General features: G+C 43.2%; 1 protein-coding gene across 2 annotated transcripts; it reads left to right on the top strand.

Annotated features, from left to right (window-relative positions):
- The first annotated feature begins 2328 nt into the window (after positions 1–2328).
- Positions 2329–11680, top strand: LOC121573630 (solute carrier family 12 member 9). Of its 2 annotated transcripts, XM_041885746.2 has the most exons (14): positions 2329–2691; positions 3220–3479; positions 3709–3843; positions 5392–5529; positions 5731–6030; positions 6190–6297; positions 6865–6976; positions 7065–7222; positions 7324–7406; positions 7505–7629; positions 7842–8034; positions 8296–8470; positions 10151–10297; positions 10456–11680. In XM_041885746.2, exons 2-14 carry the CDS (start codon positions 3278–3280, stop codon positions 11310–11312), a joined length of 2733 nt encoding a protein of 910 aa, XP_041741680.2. In that variant the 5' UTR covers positions 2329–2691; positions 3220–3277; the 3' UTR covers positions 11313–11680. The 2 variants fall into 2 exon arrangements, with proteins under 2 accessions (XP_041741680.2, XP_041741681.2); XM_041885747.2 differs by lacking the exons at positions 3709–3843; positions 5392–5529.
- Positions 11681–14335: the final 2655 nt, after the last annotated feature.

Genomic DNA, 14335 nt, shown 5'->3' with positions numbered 1-14335 from the left:
TACAATCATGTGACAGACAGCAAGATTTTATCCTGTATTTTAAGCCTTATCCAAAAATGAGAATTACACAAAAATGAAAGCAATTGTCAGAGGATGGTGCTGGACCACCTACTGTACTGGAGTGTGGGCCAGAGACCGGGAGAAACTAAATCCTACCTGCCAGCCCCTTTGCTCTTAAAAAATATAAAGTATTTGAGACTATCTAATGACGTTCTACTCAATATACTCTTGTCTGCTGGACATGAAAAAGTGGACTGTTAGGTAAAATTTAAAAAAGTAATGACTATGCAAAACACAGGGCCCTAATTTTATGCAGGTAAAGTCATACCATATAAAAAATAATCACGACAGCTGCGATGGAAACAGGACGTTTCGGTACAATTTTATAAATGCCGACAGATAATTTGTTCGTTCGACATGGTGGGATCTTTTGGGGTCAGTAAAATTAATTATGCGAGAAATGGCGGTGGAAACACCTTTATGCGCATATATTGATATAATAACCAAGTAAACTTGGGGACACATGATATGGTGTGTGGTCCTCCCACTATGACTCATCTGGAAAGCATGCAGCTTATTAGGCTACAGATGAACAGTGGCGTAAAGTACACTGCATGACCAAAAGTATGTGGACTCCTGCTCGTCAAACATCTCATTCCAAAATCATGGGAGTTGGTCCCCCCTTTGCTGCTATAACAGCCTCCACTCTTCTGGGAAGGCTTTCCACTTGATGTTGGAACATTGCTGCAGGGACTTGCTTCCATTCAGCCACAAGAGCATTAGTGAGGTTGGGCACTGATGTTAGGTGATTAGGCCTGGCTCACAGTCAGCATTTCAATTCATCCCAAAGGTGTTCGATAGGGTTGAGGTCAGGGCTCTGTGCAGGCCAGTCAAAGTTCTTCCACACCGATCTCGAAAAACCATTTCTTTATGGACCTCGCTTTGTGCACTGGGGCATTGTCATACTGAAACAGGAAAGGGCCTTCCCCAAACTGTTGCCACAAAGTTGAAAGCACAGAATCGTCTAGAATGTAATTGTATGCTGTAGCCGTTAAGATTTCATTTCACTGGAGCCTAAGGAGCCTGAACCATGAAAAACAGCCCCAACCATTATTCCTCCTCCACCACCAAACTTTACAGTTGGTACTATGCATTCGGGCAGGTAGCGTTCTCCTGGCATCACCAAACCCAGATTTGCCGTCAGACTACCAGATGGTGAAGCGTGATTCATCACTCAAGAGAACGCGTTTCCACTGCTCCAGAGTCCAATGGCGGCGAGCTTTACACCGCTGCAGCCAACGCTTGGCAGAGGCAGTTTGGAACTCGGTAGTGATTGTTGCTACTGAGAACATATGACTTTTACACGTTTCAGCATTCGGTGGTCCCGTTCTGTGCGCTTGTGATGCCTACCACTTCGCGGCTGAGCTGTTGTTGCTCCTAGACATTCACAATAGCAGCACTTGTCATTGACCGGGACAGCTCTAGCAGGACAGACATTTTACGAAATGACTTGTTGGAAAGGTGGCATCCTATGACGGTGCTACGTTGAAAGTCACTGAGCTCTTCAGTAAGGCCATTCTACTGTTTGTCTTTGGAGATTTTATACACCTGTCATGTGGCTGAAATAGCCGAATCCACTAATTTGAAGGGGTGTCCACATACTTTGTATTTGGTATGCGTCTGACTGTCTGTCAGATGCACCCCTAACCCATCCTCTCCTCTCAACCAACCTGCTCTATTCACCTCTGGTCTTTCACTCCAACAGGTAGGACTGGACAACACTATCTGTGGAAAATAACTACTTAAGTAGTTTTTTTGGGTATCTGTACCTTACTATTTATGTTTTTGACAACTTTTACTTTTACTTCACTGCATTCCTAAAGAAAATGTTGTACTTTTTACTCCATACATTTTCCCTGACACACAAAAGTAGGCCTACTCAATACATTTGGAACGCTTAGCAGGACAGGAAAGTGGTCCAATTCACGCACTTATCAAGAGAACAGCCCTGGTATTTTTCACCCACTGCAGATGAAATAAATTATGATGAACTTTTGGTGATATGATAAAACCGCAAACGGTATTTTTATGTGCAACACGTCATCACGCACAGCCTGTTATCTGCAACAAGTCAATTTGATAGAAACACATCTCTGGTTGGAAAATGCGTTTATTGTTTTTATGCGCATTTTAGAATATTCGCATGAAAATCTGTCGCCAATTGGATGGAAACCTAGCTACAGACAGATTTTCACCCTCCCCTTTTTGGCAGTCACATGAGCAGTTTCTACTGTCCCGTGACCTGCACAGAAAAAATAGCAAGTAACTAGATGAGGCTGCAAGTAGACAGCATCATACCTGCAAGCAGGTCAATTTTCATTGTCATAGGGAGAATACACATGTAGATTTGAATGAAAGCTGTTCAGATTGCGGCATTATATTTTCTACCTTTTATGAGCAGTTGGAGAATTTATCTGTAGCCTATGCTACCTATAGCCAGTAGTTTTCTAATCTAGTTAGATCAACTAACAAAGCACGGCTGTGTATGCCTTTACATTACGCGTTGATAACTTGCAGAAATCATTCAGCTATAAACTGAAATAAGGGAGCAGTCAGCTAGTCAGCCAGAGGCAGAGGGTGAGTTTTTAACAACCGGAAGTGCGCGCGCTTATTCCCACTGACGAAGAATAGGTGAGTGGCTGTTTTCATCTGGCTATAGCTACAATAGCCATGATTGCAAAGTAAACAAAAATGTTATTATTAGTCAAACTACAAGTGTACGGAATTGCGAAATTGAATTGTTGAATGACCTCACCAAGAACCGCTCTATGTCCCAGCCCCACTTCCCCTTTTTGGATACATGAAACAAACGTAAACTCGATACTATCGCGCAACTCTTGTTAAATTGTAATAAATTCAATATGATGTATGTTGATGTTGCATGATGTGTCGTGTAGTCAGTGTTGTAGCTCGCACGTCTTTGAAGTATGCTATTTATTTAGAATGTCTGATGTTTTTCTGGTGGCTCGTAGTCTGAAGGTGTTTTTTTTTTAATTTAAAACCCTCCCCTCTCCCCTTATATTTTTTTGTTTGCATAACCTACTATTTTTCGTAAATATAAAGCTATACTGTGTTTTCAGGAATCTGTCCAATTGTCAGCTTTCTTACCAACTTGTTTTTTATAATCTAATTTATACAAAGAATGTCAACATTTAACAGGGTTACAAAAGAGGACGTCTAGACCATCTAAATATACAATAGGCTTCTCCTGAAGGCCATGTCTAATGAACACACACCCCTCCTCGCCCATGGGGTGTGTGGTCTGTCTGTAGACACCGCAGTGTGTGGCATGGGGGGGTCCGATGGCACTGGGGAGGCCAGCACTCCTAATGCTGTACCCCGAAAACTCAACACCTTCTTCGGGGTGATAGTGCCCACCGTCCTCTCCATGTTCAGCATTGTCCTCTTCCTCAGAACTGGTGAGTGCAGCATCTAGATGTCAGACAATTAAAAATATAGGCTGTGAATGTGGAATTATTCACCATGCAACATACAGTGATGCTTGTTGATGGTCAAGCTGCTTTTGGCTTCAAGCTCTGCTAGTTCATTTTAAAAAGGTGTAACTGTGTGCATGCATGTGAATGCATTAGGCTACTGTATTGTGGTCCTGTAACAATACTAATACTGTGTAATGATGTTTCCCCATAGGGTTTGTGGTTGGTCATGCGGGGCTCTTGCAGGGTCTTGTGATGCTGCTTGTAGCCTACACCATTATCTCCCTCACCATCTTGTCCATCTGTGCTATTTCCACCAATGGTGCTGTGCAGGGAGGTGGGGCCTATTGTATCCTTAACACTGGTTCTTTCTCACACCACAAATCTTGCCATAGATTTTCAAGCTGATTTAAGTCAAAACTCCCATGTAGATTTGGCCTTGTGTTTTAGGTTATTGTCCTGCTAAATGGTGAATTCATCTCCCAGTGTCTGGTAGAAAGCAGACAATCAGGTTTTCCTCTAGGATGTTGCCTGTGCTTAGCTCCATTCTGTTAATTTTTTTATCCTGAAAAACTCCCCAGTCCTTAATGATTACAAGCACACCCAAAACATGATGCAGCCACCACTATGCTTGAAAATATGGAGAGTGGTACTCAGTAATGTGTTGTATTGGATTTGCCCTAAACATAACACTTTGTATTCAGGACAAAAACTTAATTTCTTTGCCACATTTTCTGCAGTGTTACTTTAGTGCCTTGTTGCAAACAGGATGCATGTTTTGGAATATTTTTTATTCTGTACAGGCTTCCTTCTTTTCACTGTCAATTAGGTTAGTATTGTGGCGTAACTACAATGTGGTTGATCCATCCTCAGTTTTCTCCTATCACAGCCATTAAACTCTGTAACTGTTTTAAAGTCACCATTGGCCTCATGGTGAAATCCCTGAGCGGTTTCCTTCCTTTCCGGCAACTGAGTTAGGAAGGACGCCTGTATCTTTGTAGTGACTGGGTGTATTGATACACCATCCAAAGTGTAATTAATATCCTCCCCATTCTCAAAGGGATATTCAATGTCTGCTTTTTATTTTTTGCCATCTACCAAATTTGTGAGGCATTGTAAAACCTCCCTGGTCTTTGTGGTTGAATCTGTGTTTGAAATTCACTGCTCGACTGAGGGACCTTATAGATAATTGTATGTGTGGGGTACAGAGATGAGGCAGTCATTCAAAAATCATGTTAAACACTATTATTGCACACAGAGTGAGTCCATGCAACTTATTTTGTTAAGCTAATTTTTACTCCTGAACTGCCATAACAAAGGGGTTGAATACTTGAATACAGCTTTTTATTTGTTATTCATTTGTAAACATTTCTAAAAACATAATTTCACTTTGACATTATGGCGTATTGTGTGTAGCCAGTGACAAAAAAATCTCAATGTAATCCATTTTAAATTCAGGCTGTAACACAACAATGTGGAAAAAGTCAAGAGGTGTGAATACTTTCTGAAGGTACTGTATTTTGCAAGTGTGTTTCTATTGGTCTATAGTATGAGTGCAGTGTAAAACTTAAGTTCTTACTAGTCAAACTTGATGACACATATCTACAGTCATTTCTAGCCCTTATATCTTTAATGGGAAATTTCACTACTTTTCAACCACATATTCATAATCTCCAGAACCACCCTAACATCAACATAGTGCCAGCGGGTTGCTATGTTTTGTAGTAAAATAATTGAAGAAGATAAGTGTTTTTGATTACATCATCTGAATACACTGATGACCACATCTGGTGTGCATCATGTGATTCAACCAACTGAGCAGAGTGACTTTACTAACCTTTACTAATGATGCACACCAGATCAGTAATATTTAACCCCTTGACCTAATGTCTGCCAGTCATGATCAGTCGATCGTTGGGCCCAGAGTTTGGAGGAAGCATTGGTCTCATGTTCTTCCTTGCCAAGGTGTGCGCGTGTGGAGTGTATGTGCTTGGTCTGGTAGAGGCCATACTTGACATATTTGGTCAGGACCCAGGTTAGTCTTGACATTCTATAATTACTAGTTTAAGGCCTAATACTTATAATTCCAAGCATGCATGCCATGCTTGTGTGCTTCTGATTTTAAAAAATGATTCATAATATTTCTTAGAATGTTGGTGCCACATGCATTCAAATGAGTCGTTCCACCCAGTGTTTTATCCTCCATCTTGTCTTCTTTGTCCACCTCCCACCTCAGCATCCTCCTCTGCGTTGCGGGTGCTTCCCCAGGGATACTGGTACACAGTGCTGTACTCTTCCATAGTTCTCCTGCTGGTTCTGGTGGTGTGCCTAGTGGGTGCCCACATCTTTGCCCGCACCTCCTTCCTCATCCTGCTGGTGGTGACCATCTCCCTGCTGTCCATCTACATCAGCCCCCTGGCGCTGACCACGCCCCTAACCTTTCTCATCACCCACCAGGGCCCTGGCAACCAGACCCTCACCTACAACGCCAGCTACACAGGCTTCAATGGCACCACACTGAGGGACAACCTGGGTTGTGAGTACTGTCTGGCAGGGGTCATACTTCAGATGCATTATAGGTATAATAATCCTTGATTGGGAAGTGAAACTGTACATGTATAGAGTTGTTAGTTTTATGGTTTGAGAGAGAGAGAGCAGTTATAGCAACAGTGTTCTTCCTCTTTTTCCTCTTCAGCGGGCTACACTGTGGACTACAGCACCGGTAAAGTCATGTCATTCGCCACTGTGTTCGCTGTCATGTTCACCAGCTGTACCGGAATCATGGCCGGAGCAAACATGTCAGGTACTCTCCACACGCATCATAATATACTGAGTATACCCACCCTTTTGCCCTCAGAACAGCCTCAATTCGTCAGGGCATAGACTCTCCAAGGTGTTGAAAGTGTTCCACAGGGATGCTGGCCCATGTTGATTCCAATGCTTCCCACAGTTGTATAAAGTTGGCTGGATGTCCTTTGGGTGGTGGACCATTCTTGATACACACGGGAAACTGTTGAGCATGAAACCCAGCAGCGTTGCAGTTCTTGACACAAACCGGTGCCCTTGGCACCTACTACCATTCCCTGTTCAAAGGCGCTTAAATATTTTGTCTTTCCCATTCACCCTCTGAATGGCACACATACACAATCCATCTTGAAAGTCCTTCTTTAACCTGACCCCTCCCCTTCATCTACACTGATTTGAAGTGGATTTGTATACTCAGTGTAGTTGTTACTTTACCGGTGCCATATGCATTCTGACTAAAGGTAATGGAATATTTTAGTTCCATTACTTCACATCTCACTAAGCTTCACATACAGACTCAAACTTGACATGTTCCACTATCTTTCCTTTAATCTGTTGTCTGTAGGAGAGCTGAAGAACCCCAGTGCTGCCATTCCCAAAGGCACCATTATTGCAGTCCTCTACACCTGCATAGTCTATGTCCTGCTCTTTGTCCTGGCCAGCTCCACCTGTGAAAGGTCTGAGTGGATGAGGCTGGGAGTGGTGGGAACTCATACTGTTGCTATATACTTTAATACAGTCAACTAATTAATGTATTTTGTTTAGGACCCTGTTGGTTCAGGATTACGGATTCTTCCAGCGTATAAACATCTGGCCGCCATTTGTAACCATTGGGATCTACTGTTCCGCCCTGTCAGCAGCCATGTGCTCTCTGATTGGGGCGTCCCGGATCCTCCATGCCCTCGCACTGGACCAACTGTTTGGTAAGGATGTTGTTGAACAAGTTTCACAATAAAAGAGTAACAGAGTAAAGGACATGTTTTTGGCTAATACAAATGATGTTGTGATGTTGTGTTACCCATAGGTTTTCCATTGGCTCCTGCTGCTACCACTTCCAGCTCAGGTAACCCATGGGTGGCAGTGCTGTACACCTGGGGCTTGGCACAGGTGAGGAGAGGACATAGTTGTATCGTATTGAGCAGTGCAGTGCTACTTTTGACATTTAAACAGGCTCTGAGATAGTGTTTTTGGTGTGACTGTTGCAGTGTGTGGTGTTTGCAGGCCAGCTTAATGCCATAGCTGGCCTTGTGACAGTGTTCTACCTGCTGGCCTATGCTGCTGTCGACCTGGCCTGTCTGGCTCTAGAGTGGGCATCGGCCCCCAACTTCAGGTAATCAGATCCTAGCATCATGCTGTACAATCGGATTTTTAAAAAGCAGACAATGACCTTGCGCTGATGCTCTTCTTTTTGTGTTTTGATGTCGTTGTCCTTAGTGAAGTAGGGTTTATCTAGGATACTTTTGACCATCAGTGTCCAGTCTAGTCTAGATTTTACCTGTCTTTCACCTTTCCCCGGTTTCACTTGCCATTCTATCTCTCCAGGCCCACCTTCCAGGTGTTCTCCTGGCACACATGTCTGCTGGGCATTCTGAGCTGTCTGGTGATGATGTTTGTCATTAATCCCGTCTACTCTTCAGCCAGCATCGTCCTCCTCTTGCTGCTGTTGCTCTTCCTGCACTACAGATCACCCACCAGCAGCTGGGGATACATCAGCCAGGCTCTCATCTTCCATCAGGTACCCACACCTGGAGACGCACACACATCACACACATAGACACACTCGTGTGCCTGTTCCTGGATCGTGTTCAGTAGGGAGGAAACATTTTGAAATGGTGAAGAACTACCTGAAGGTGTTCAGTTTAGAAAACAGATGTAGGTTTTCTGATGCAAAATATTTTGCTACGGTTTTCCCCACTAAACAGGACCCTGGGGTATGTCACCGCTGTTGTTCTTGGTGCCTTGAATCTACGTTCCCCCCATTCCCCCTCTCCTGTAGGTGCGCAAGTATCTACTGATGCTGGATGTGAGGAAGGACCATGTGAAGTTCTGGAGGCCCCAGGTGTTGTTGATGGTGGCCAACCCTCGCTCCTCCTGCCAGCTCATCAACTTTGTCAATCAGCTGAAGAAGGGTGGCTTGTTTGTGCTGGGGCACGTGAAGCTGGGCGATCTGGGTAACATTATAGGGGTGGTGACTGGGGTTCTGGTGCCAGTGGCATCATGTGATTATGACTCTTACAATAAATGCTTGTCATTTTTACGATGGCATGAAACTTAAAGCTTCCACTATTTGATTGCAAAAGGTGTAATCTGAGTGTGATATTTCTGGGGTCTGAAATGATTGACACCCTTGATAAAGATGAGCAAAATTGACTATGTAAAATAAATAATTCAAATACTGAGCTATATTGTATGCTCTAAAAATTGGTAAATTATATTATTTTATACTAAGAGCTGCTCTATTATCATGTCATCCATTAAAGGTAAACACCTGGAGTTTGCTAAATTGCATTGGCACTTGGATTGGAACCAGTCAGATGACATTAATCTAGCATTTAGGCCATGCACACTAGTGGTGGGTTTGGTGTGGAAAAGCAGAAAATAATCCCATACCTAATGTAAAATATGGTGGTGGATCTTTGATGTTGTGGGGCTATATTGCTTCCTCTGGTCCTGGGGCCCTTGTTAAGGTCAATGGCATCATTAACTTTACACAGTACCAGGACAGAGGCTGAACCTTGACCGCTAGTGGATCTTCCAGCATGACAATAACCCTGAGCACACATCAATATCCACAAAGAAATTGTTAATTGACCACAGAATCAACATTTTGCAATGGCCTTTTCAGTCGCTGGACTTGAAACCCATTGGAAACCTGTGGTTTGAATTGAAGAGGGCAGTCCATAAGCACAGATGAAGGATAACATAGATCCGGAAGGATTCTATATGGAGGAATGGTCTAAGATCCCTTCCAATGTGTTCTCCAGCTCATAAAACATTTGAGAAAAAGGCTCAGTGCTGTTATCCTTGGAAGGCGAGGCACTGAAAACAGTGGTGACAATTTTGACCCCTACCATTTTGAGAGAAAAAAAGTATTACTTGTTGAACAAAATGTATTTCTCTGAGCAATTGCATTCGTTTCAAATAATATAATTTCAGAATCTTTTGGAGTATACCAAATATTAGGAACTCCTTCCTAATATTGAGTTGGAAAAGCCTCAATTCGTCAGGGCATGGACTCTACAAGGTGTCGAAAGCATTCCACAGGGATGCTGGCCCATGTTGACTCCAATGCTTTCCACAGTTGTGTCAAATTGGCTGGATGTCCTTTGGGTGGTGGACAATTCTTGATACACACAGGAAACAGTTGAGCGTGAAAAATCCAGCAGTGTTACAGTTCTTGACACAAACCGGTACGCCTGGCACCTACTGCCATAACCCGTTCAAAGGCACTTAAATCTTTCGTCGTGCCCTTTCACCCTCTGAATGGCGCACATACACAATCCATATCTCAATTGTCTCGAGGCTTAAAAATCTTCCTTGAACCTGTCTCCTCCCCTTCGTCTACACTGATTTGAAGTGGATTTAACAAGTGACATCAATAAGGGATCATAGCTTTCACCTGGTTTTACCTGGTCAGTCTATGTCATGGAAAGAGAAGGTGTTCTTAATGTTTTGTATACCTAGTGTAGGATTATGAATTATTTATTTTATACAGTCATGTTTGCTCATCTTTATCAAGTATGTCAATAATTTTGTACCCCATAGAACATTTAAGGGAAACTAGTTTGGCTCTTCTCTTGTTTGGGAATCCAGGCAATGCAGTCACTCAGCCAGCCTCTCTTCTGTTTCAGACACCCTGCCCTCAGACCCTGTCCAGCAGCAGTATAACTTCTGGCTGAGTCTGGTGGATAAGCTGGGGGTGAAGGCCTTTGTGGACCTGACTCTGTCCACCTCTGTGAGACAGGGCACACAGCATCTGCTGCGCATCACCGGCCTGGGTGAGTCACACAACCTTCTACTTACCATTCTGGATCATTGTTTGTTGTTTTCCTCCTCTTCACACCAACTGTGTCGTAAAGAGCATTGACATAATGTATTAATAATAATATTACTACTTTGGAAAATGGAACATAAAACTATTCTTTATCTCTTCAAGGCGGCATGAAGCCCAACACTCTGGTCTTGGGGTTCTACGACAGTTGCACCCCTGAGGACTACTTCCTCCAAGACCCTGCTTTCTATGAGTCAGAAGAGGCCGGAGGGGATGATTTTGGGGTAGATCTGCCCTCTCTGCAAGCCCACTTCCCCCCAGTTCGCCATGTGGAGAGCCCACGCTGGCTCACGCCAGAGGAGTATGTGGGAATCATCTCAGATGCCATCAAAATGAGTAAGAACGTGTGTCTGGGCCGCTACTTCTCCCAGCTGCAGGGGGAGAGCATGGGGACCAAGACGGACGGGGCTGAGAGGATCATCGACGTCTGGCCCCTCAACCTGCTGCGGCCGGGCAGCACCTCAGCAGCCTCTGTCGACGTGTGCAGCCTTTTCCTGCTGCAGATGGCGTGTGTTCTCAACATGGCCAGCAGATGGCGCCATGCCAGAATGAGAATATTTCTGTGTGTGGAGGCAGAGTCAAGCGACCAGGGCTGGGTGGTTAAAGAGGAGACCTTCCGGGAGCTGTTGAGGAAGCTGAGGATCAGGGCCTCCATCAAGATAGTGCCCTGGGACTCAGTGGTGCAGCTCTACGGACAGAAACAGACACCAGACCCAGAGCTGGGGGAGCTAGGCCTGACGAGGCCGGCCCCAGCCCTCTCAGAGGACTTCCTGTCTGCAGTCAACTGCCTGCTGATGGAGCACAGTGCTCAGGCTGCTGTCCGCTTCCTGTATTTACCACGCCCCCCTACTCACTCTAGCCAATCACAACAATACCTCAGTCAGTTGGAAGCTGTGACTCACGGTTTAGGCCCAACCCTCTTGATTCATGGTCTCACCCCAGTCACGTGCACTGAGCTTTGAGTGTGTCACTCTGTGTGTTTATGGGATCAATATGTCATGTAACTAACTTAATCCTGAACATAATAGAAAGGGCAGTCTGTTAAATGCTTAACATATATGAGGTACATAACGTATGTGTTAGTTAGACAATAAACACACAGGCACGCTACACAACAGGACTTAATAGTATAGCTCTGTTTCATAGGCACATAGTTTCACACCTTGTAATGTAACTCATTTACACATCTACTAATTTCACAAATGAACACATTCGACACCTAGTCAGTCACAGTGGTACCTACTTACCGTCTGTAATACACTGAGTGTATAAAACATTAGGAACACCTTCCTAATATTGAGTTGCACCCCCTTTTGCCCTCAGAACAGCCTACCATACCTTGCACTTAAATATTTTGTCTTTCCCATTCACCCTCTGAATCGCACACATACACAATCCATGTCTCAAGGCTTAAACATTCGTATTTAACCTGTCTCCTCCCTACACTGATTAAGTGGATTTAACAAGTGACCTCAATAAGGGATCATAGCTTTTACCTGGATTCACCTGGTTAGTCTGTCATGTTTTGTACACTCAGTGTATATTTATTTGTAATTTAATGGAGTAGAAGAAGAGTTGAGTTCCAACTATGGATTCTGAAATGGAGAAAAGGCTACATATGTTTACTAGCTATGGAAACTAGAAATGTGTGTTATTTTATTTGTTATTTGATGCTGGTACATTCTCTTTCCATTGACCCCTTTTCCCAGCATATTCTTCTTCAGATTGTGACCCAGTTTGGCTAAGCTTATGACTGTCTGGACCACATGATCTCTTAGGATTTTGGGTCACTCACCAATCGGTCATGCTTGAAATGCTGCTTTTCCGGACTACTATGTGGTCCACGATGGAACATGAATTCAAACTTCCTGACCCCGCTCTAAACTAGATGAGTCCCTAATGCTTGACAATATTGTGTCATGTTACAAAATCACAAAGGCACTAACTGGCAAATTAAATATGAATTGCTAATTTATTTTGTCAATTTTTTTATGTATCAACCTTATGCCAAATGCTAAGGAGCATTTCATTAATTGTTACTTGGAAAAACTATTTGAATTATTTGCTGTGCTTTTCTTATGTACAAATGTTGGAAACAGAATGTTACTGCAAGGAGGTTTGTATTCATGAAAGCTATTTTTAAATACTAATTGAGGCATGTATTAGTCGCTATGGGAAAGCTTATACATTTAACAGGACTATAAAGAGAACTATGAAGTTACTATATGTTTGTGACTGCTCAGAATCCATGTACAGTTCTCAGGTTGTCACACAAAGACTTCTCCAGCGTCTGTGGATTTATCATTGAGTGCCAGATAAGCCACGAGCTAGTTCTGCAGGTCATACTTTATTCAAGAGTAAGAATAGACAACGTATAACATACTGTTTCCTCTACACATACAGTGCCTTGCAAAAGTATTCATCCCCCTTGGTGTTTTTCCTATTATGTTGCATTACAACCTGTAATTAAATAGATTTTTATTTGGATTTCATGTAATGGACATACACAAAATAGTCCAAATTGGTGGTGAAATGAAAAAAATTACTTGTTTCAAAAAATTCTAAAAAATAAATAACGGAAAAGTGGTGCGTGCTTATGTATTCACCCCCTTTGCTATGACGCCCCTAAATAAGATCTGGTGCAACCAATTACCTTCAGAAGTCACATAATTAGTTATAGAGTCCACCTGTGTGCAATCTAAGTGTCACATGATCTGTCACAATCTCAGTATATATACACCTGTTCTAAAAGGCCCCAGAGTCTGCAACACCACTAAGCAAGCGGAACCATGAAGACCAAGGAGCTCTCCTAACCGGTCAGGGACATAGTTGTGGAGTACAGATCAGGGTTGGGCTATAAATAAATATCAGAAACTTTGAACATCCCACGGAGGACCATTCAATCCATTATAAAAAATGTTAAAGCACCACAACAAACCTGCCAAGAGAGGGCCGCCCACCAAAACTCACGTACCAGGGAAGGAGGGTGTTAATCAGAGAGGCAACAAAGAGACCAAAGATAACCCTGAAGGAGCTGCAAAGCTCCACAGCGGAGATTGAAGTATCTGTCCATAGGACCACTTAAAGCCGTACACTCTACAGAGCTGGGCTTTACTGAAGAGTGGCCAGAAAAAAGACATTGCTTAAAGAAAAAAATAAGCAAATGTAATGGTGTTTGGTGTTTGCCAGAAGCTATGTGGGAGACTCCCCAAACATATGGAAGAAGGTACTCTGGTCAGATGAGACTAAAATTGAGCTTTTTGGCCATCAAGGAAAACGCTGTCTGGCGCAAACCCAACACCTCTCATCACCCCGAGAACACCATCCCCACAGTGAAGCATGGTGGTGGCAGCATCATGCTGTGGAGATGTTTTTCATCGGCAGGGACTGGGAAACTGGTCAGAATTGAAGGAATGATGGATGGCGCTAAATACAGGGAAATTCTTGGGGGAAACCTGTTTCAGTCTTCCAGAGATTTGAGATTGTGATGGAGGTTCACCTTCCAGCAGGACAATGACCCTAAGCATACTGCTAAAGCAACACTTGAGTGATTTAAGGGGAAACATTTAAATGTCTTGGAATGGCCTAGTCAAAGCCCAGACTTCAATCCAATTGAGAATCTGTTGTATGACTTAAAGATTGCTGTACACCAGCAGAACCCATCCAACTTGAAGGAGCTGGAGCAGTTTTGCCTTGAAGAATGGGCAAAAATCTCAGTGGCTAGATGTGCCAAGCTTATAGAGACATACCCCAAGAGACTTGCAGCTGTAATTGCTGCAAAAGGTGGCTCTACAAAGTATTGACTTTGGGGGGGTAAATAGTTATGCACGCTCAAGTTTTCAGTTTTTTTGTCTTATTTCTTGTTTGTTTCACAAAATAAAATATTTTGCATCTTCAAAGTGGTAGGCATGTTGTGTAAATCAAATGAGACAAACCCCCAAAAATCCATTTTAATTCCAGATTGTAAGGCAACAAAATAGGAAAA

Source organism: Coregonus clupeaformis, chromosome 9 (assembly GCF_020615455.1).
Source record: "Coregonus clupeaformis isolate EN_2021a chromosome 9, ASM2061545v1, whole genome shotgun sequence".
NCBI classification, from domain to species: domain Eukaryota; kingdom Metazoa; phylum Chordata; class Actinopteri; order Salmoniformes; family Salmonidae; genus Coregonus; species Coregonus clupeaformis.
Note: the sequence above shows the minus strand (reverse complement) of the source record. Positions and strands in the feature narration are given on the sequence as shown.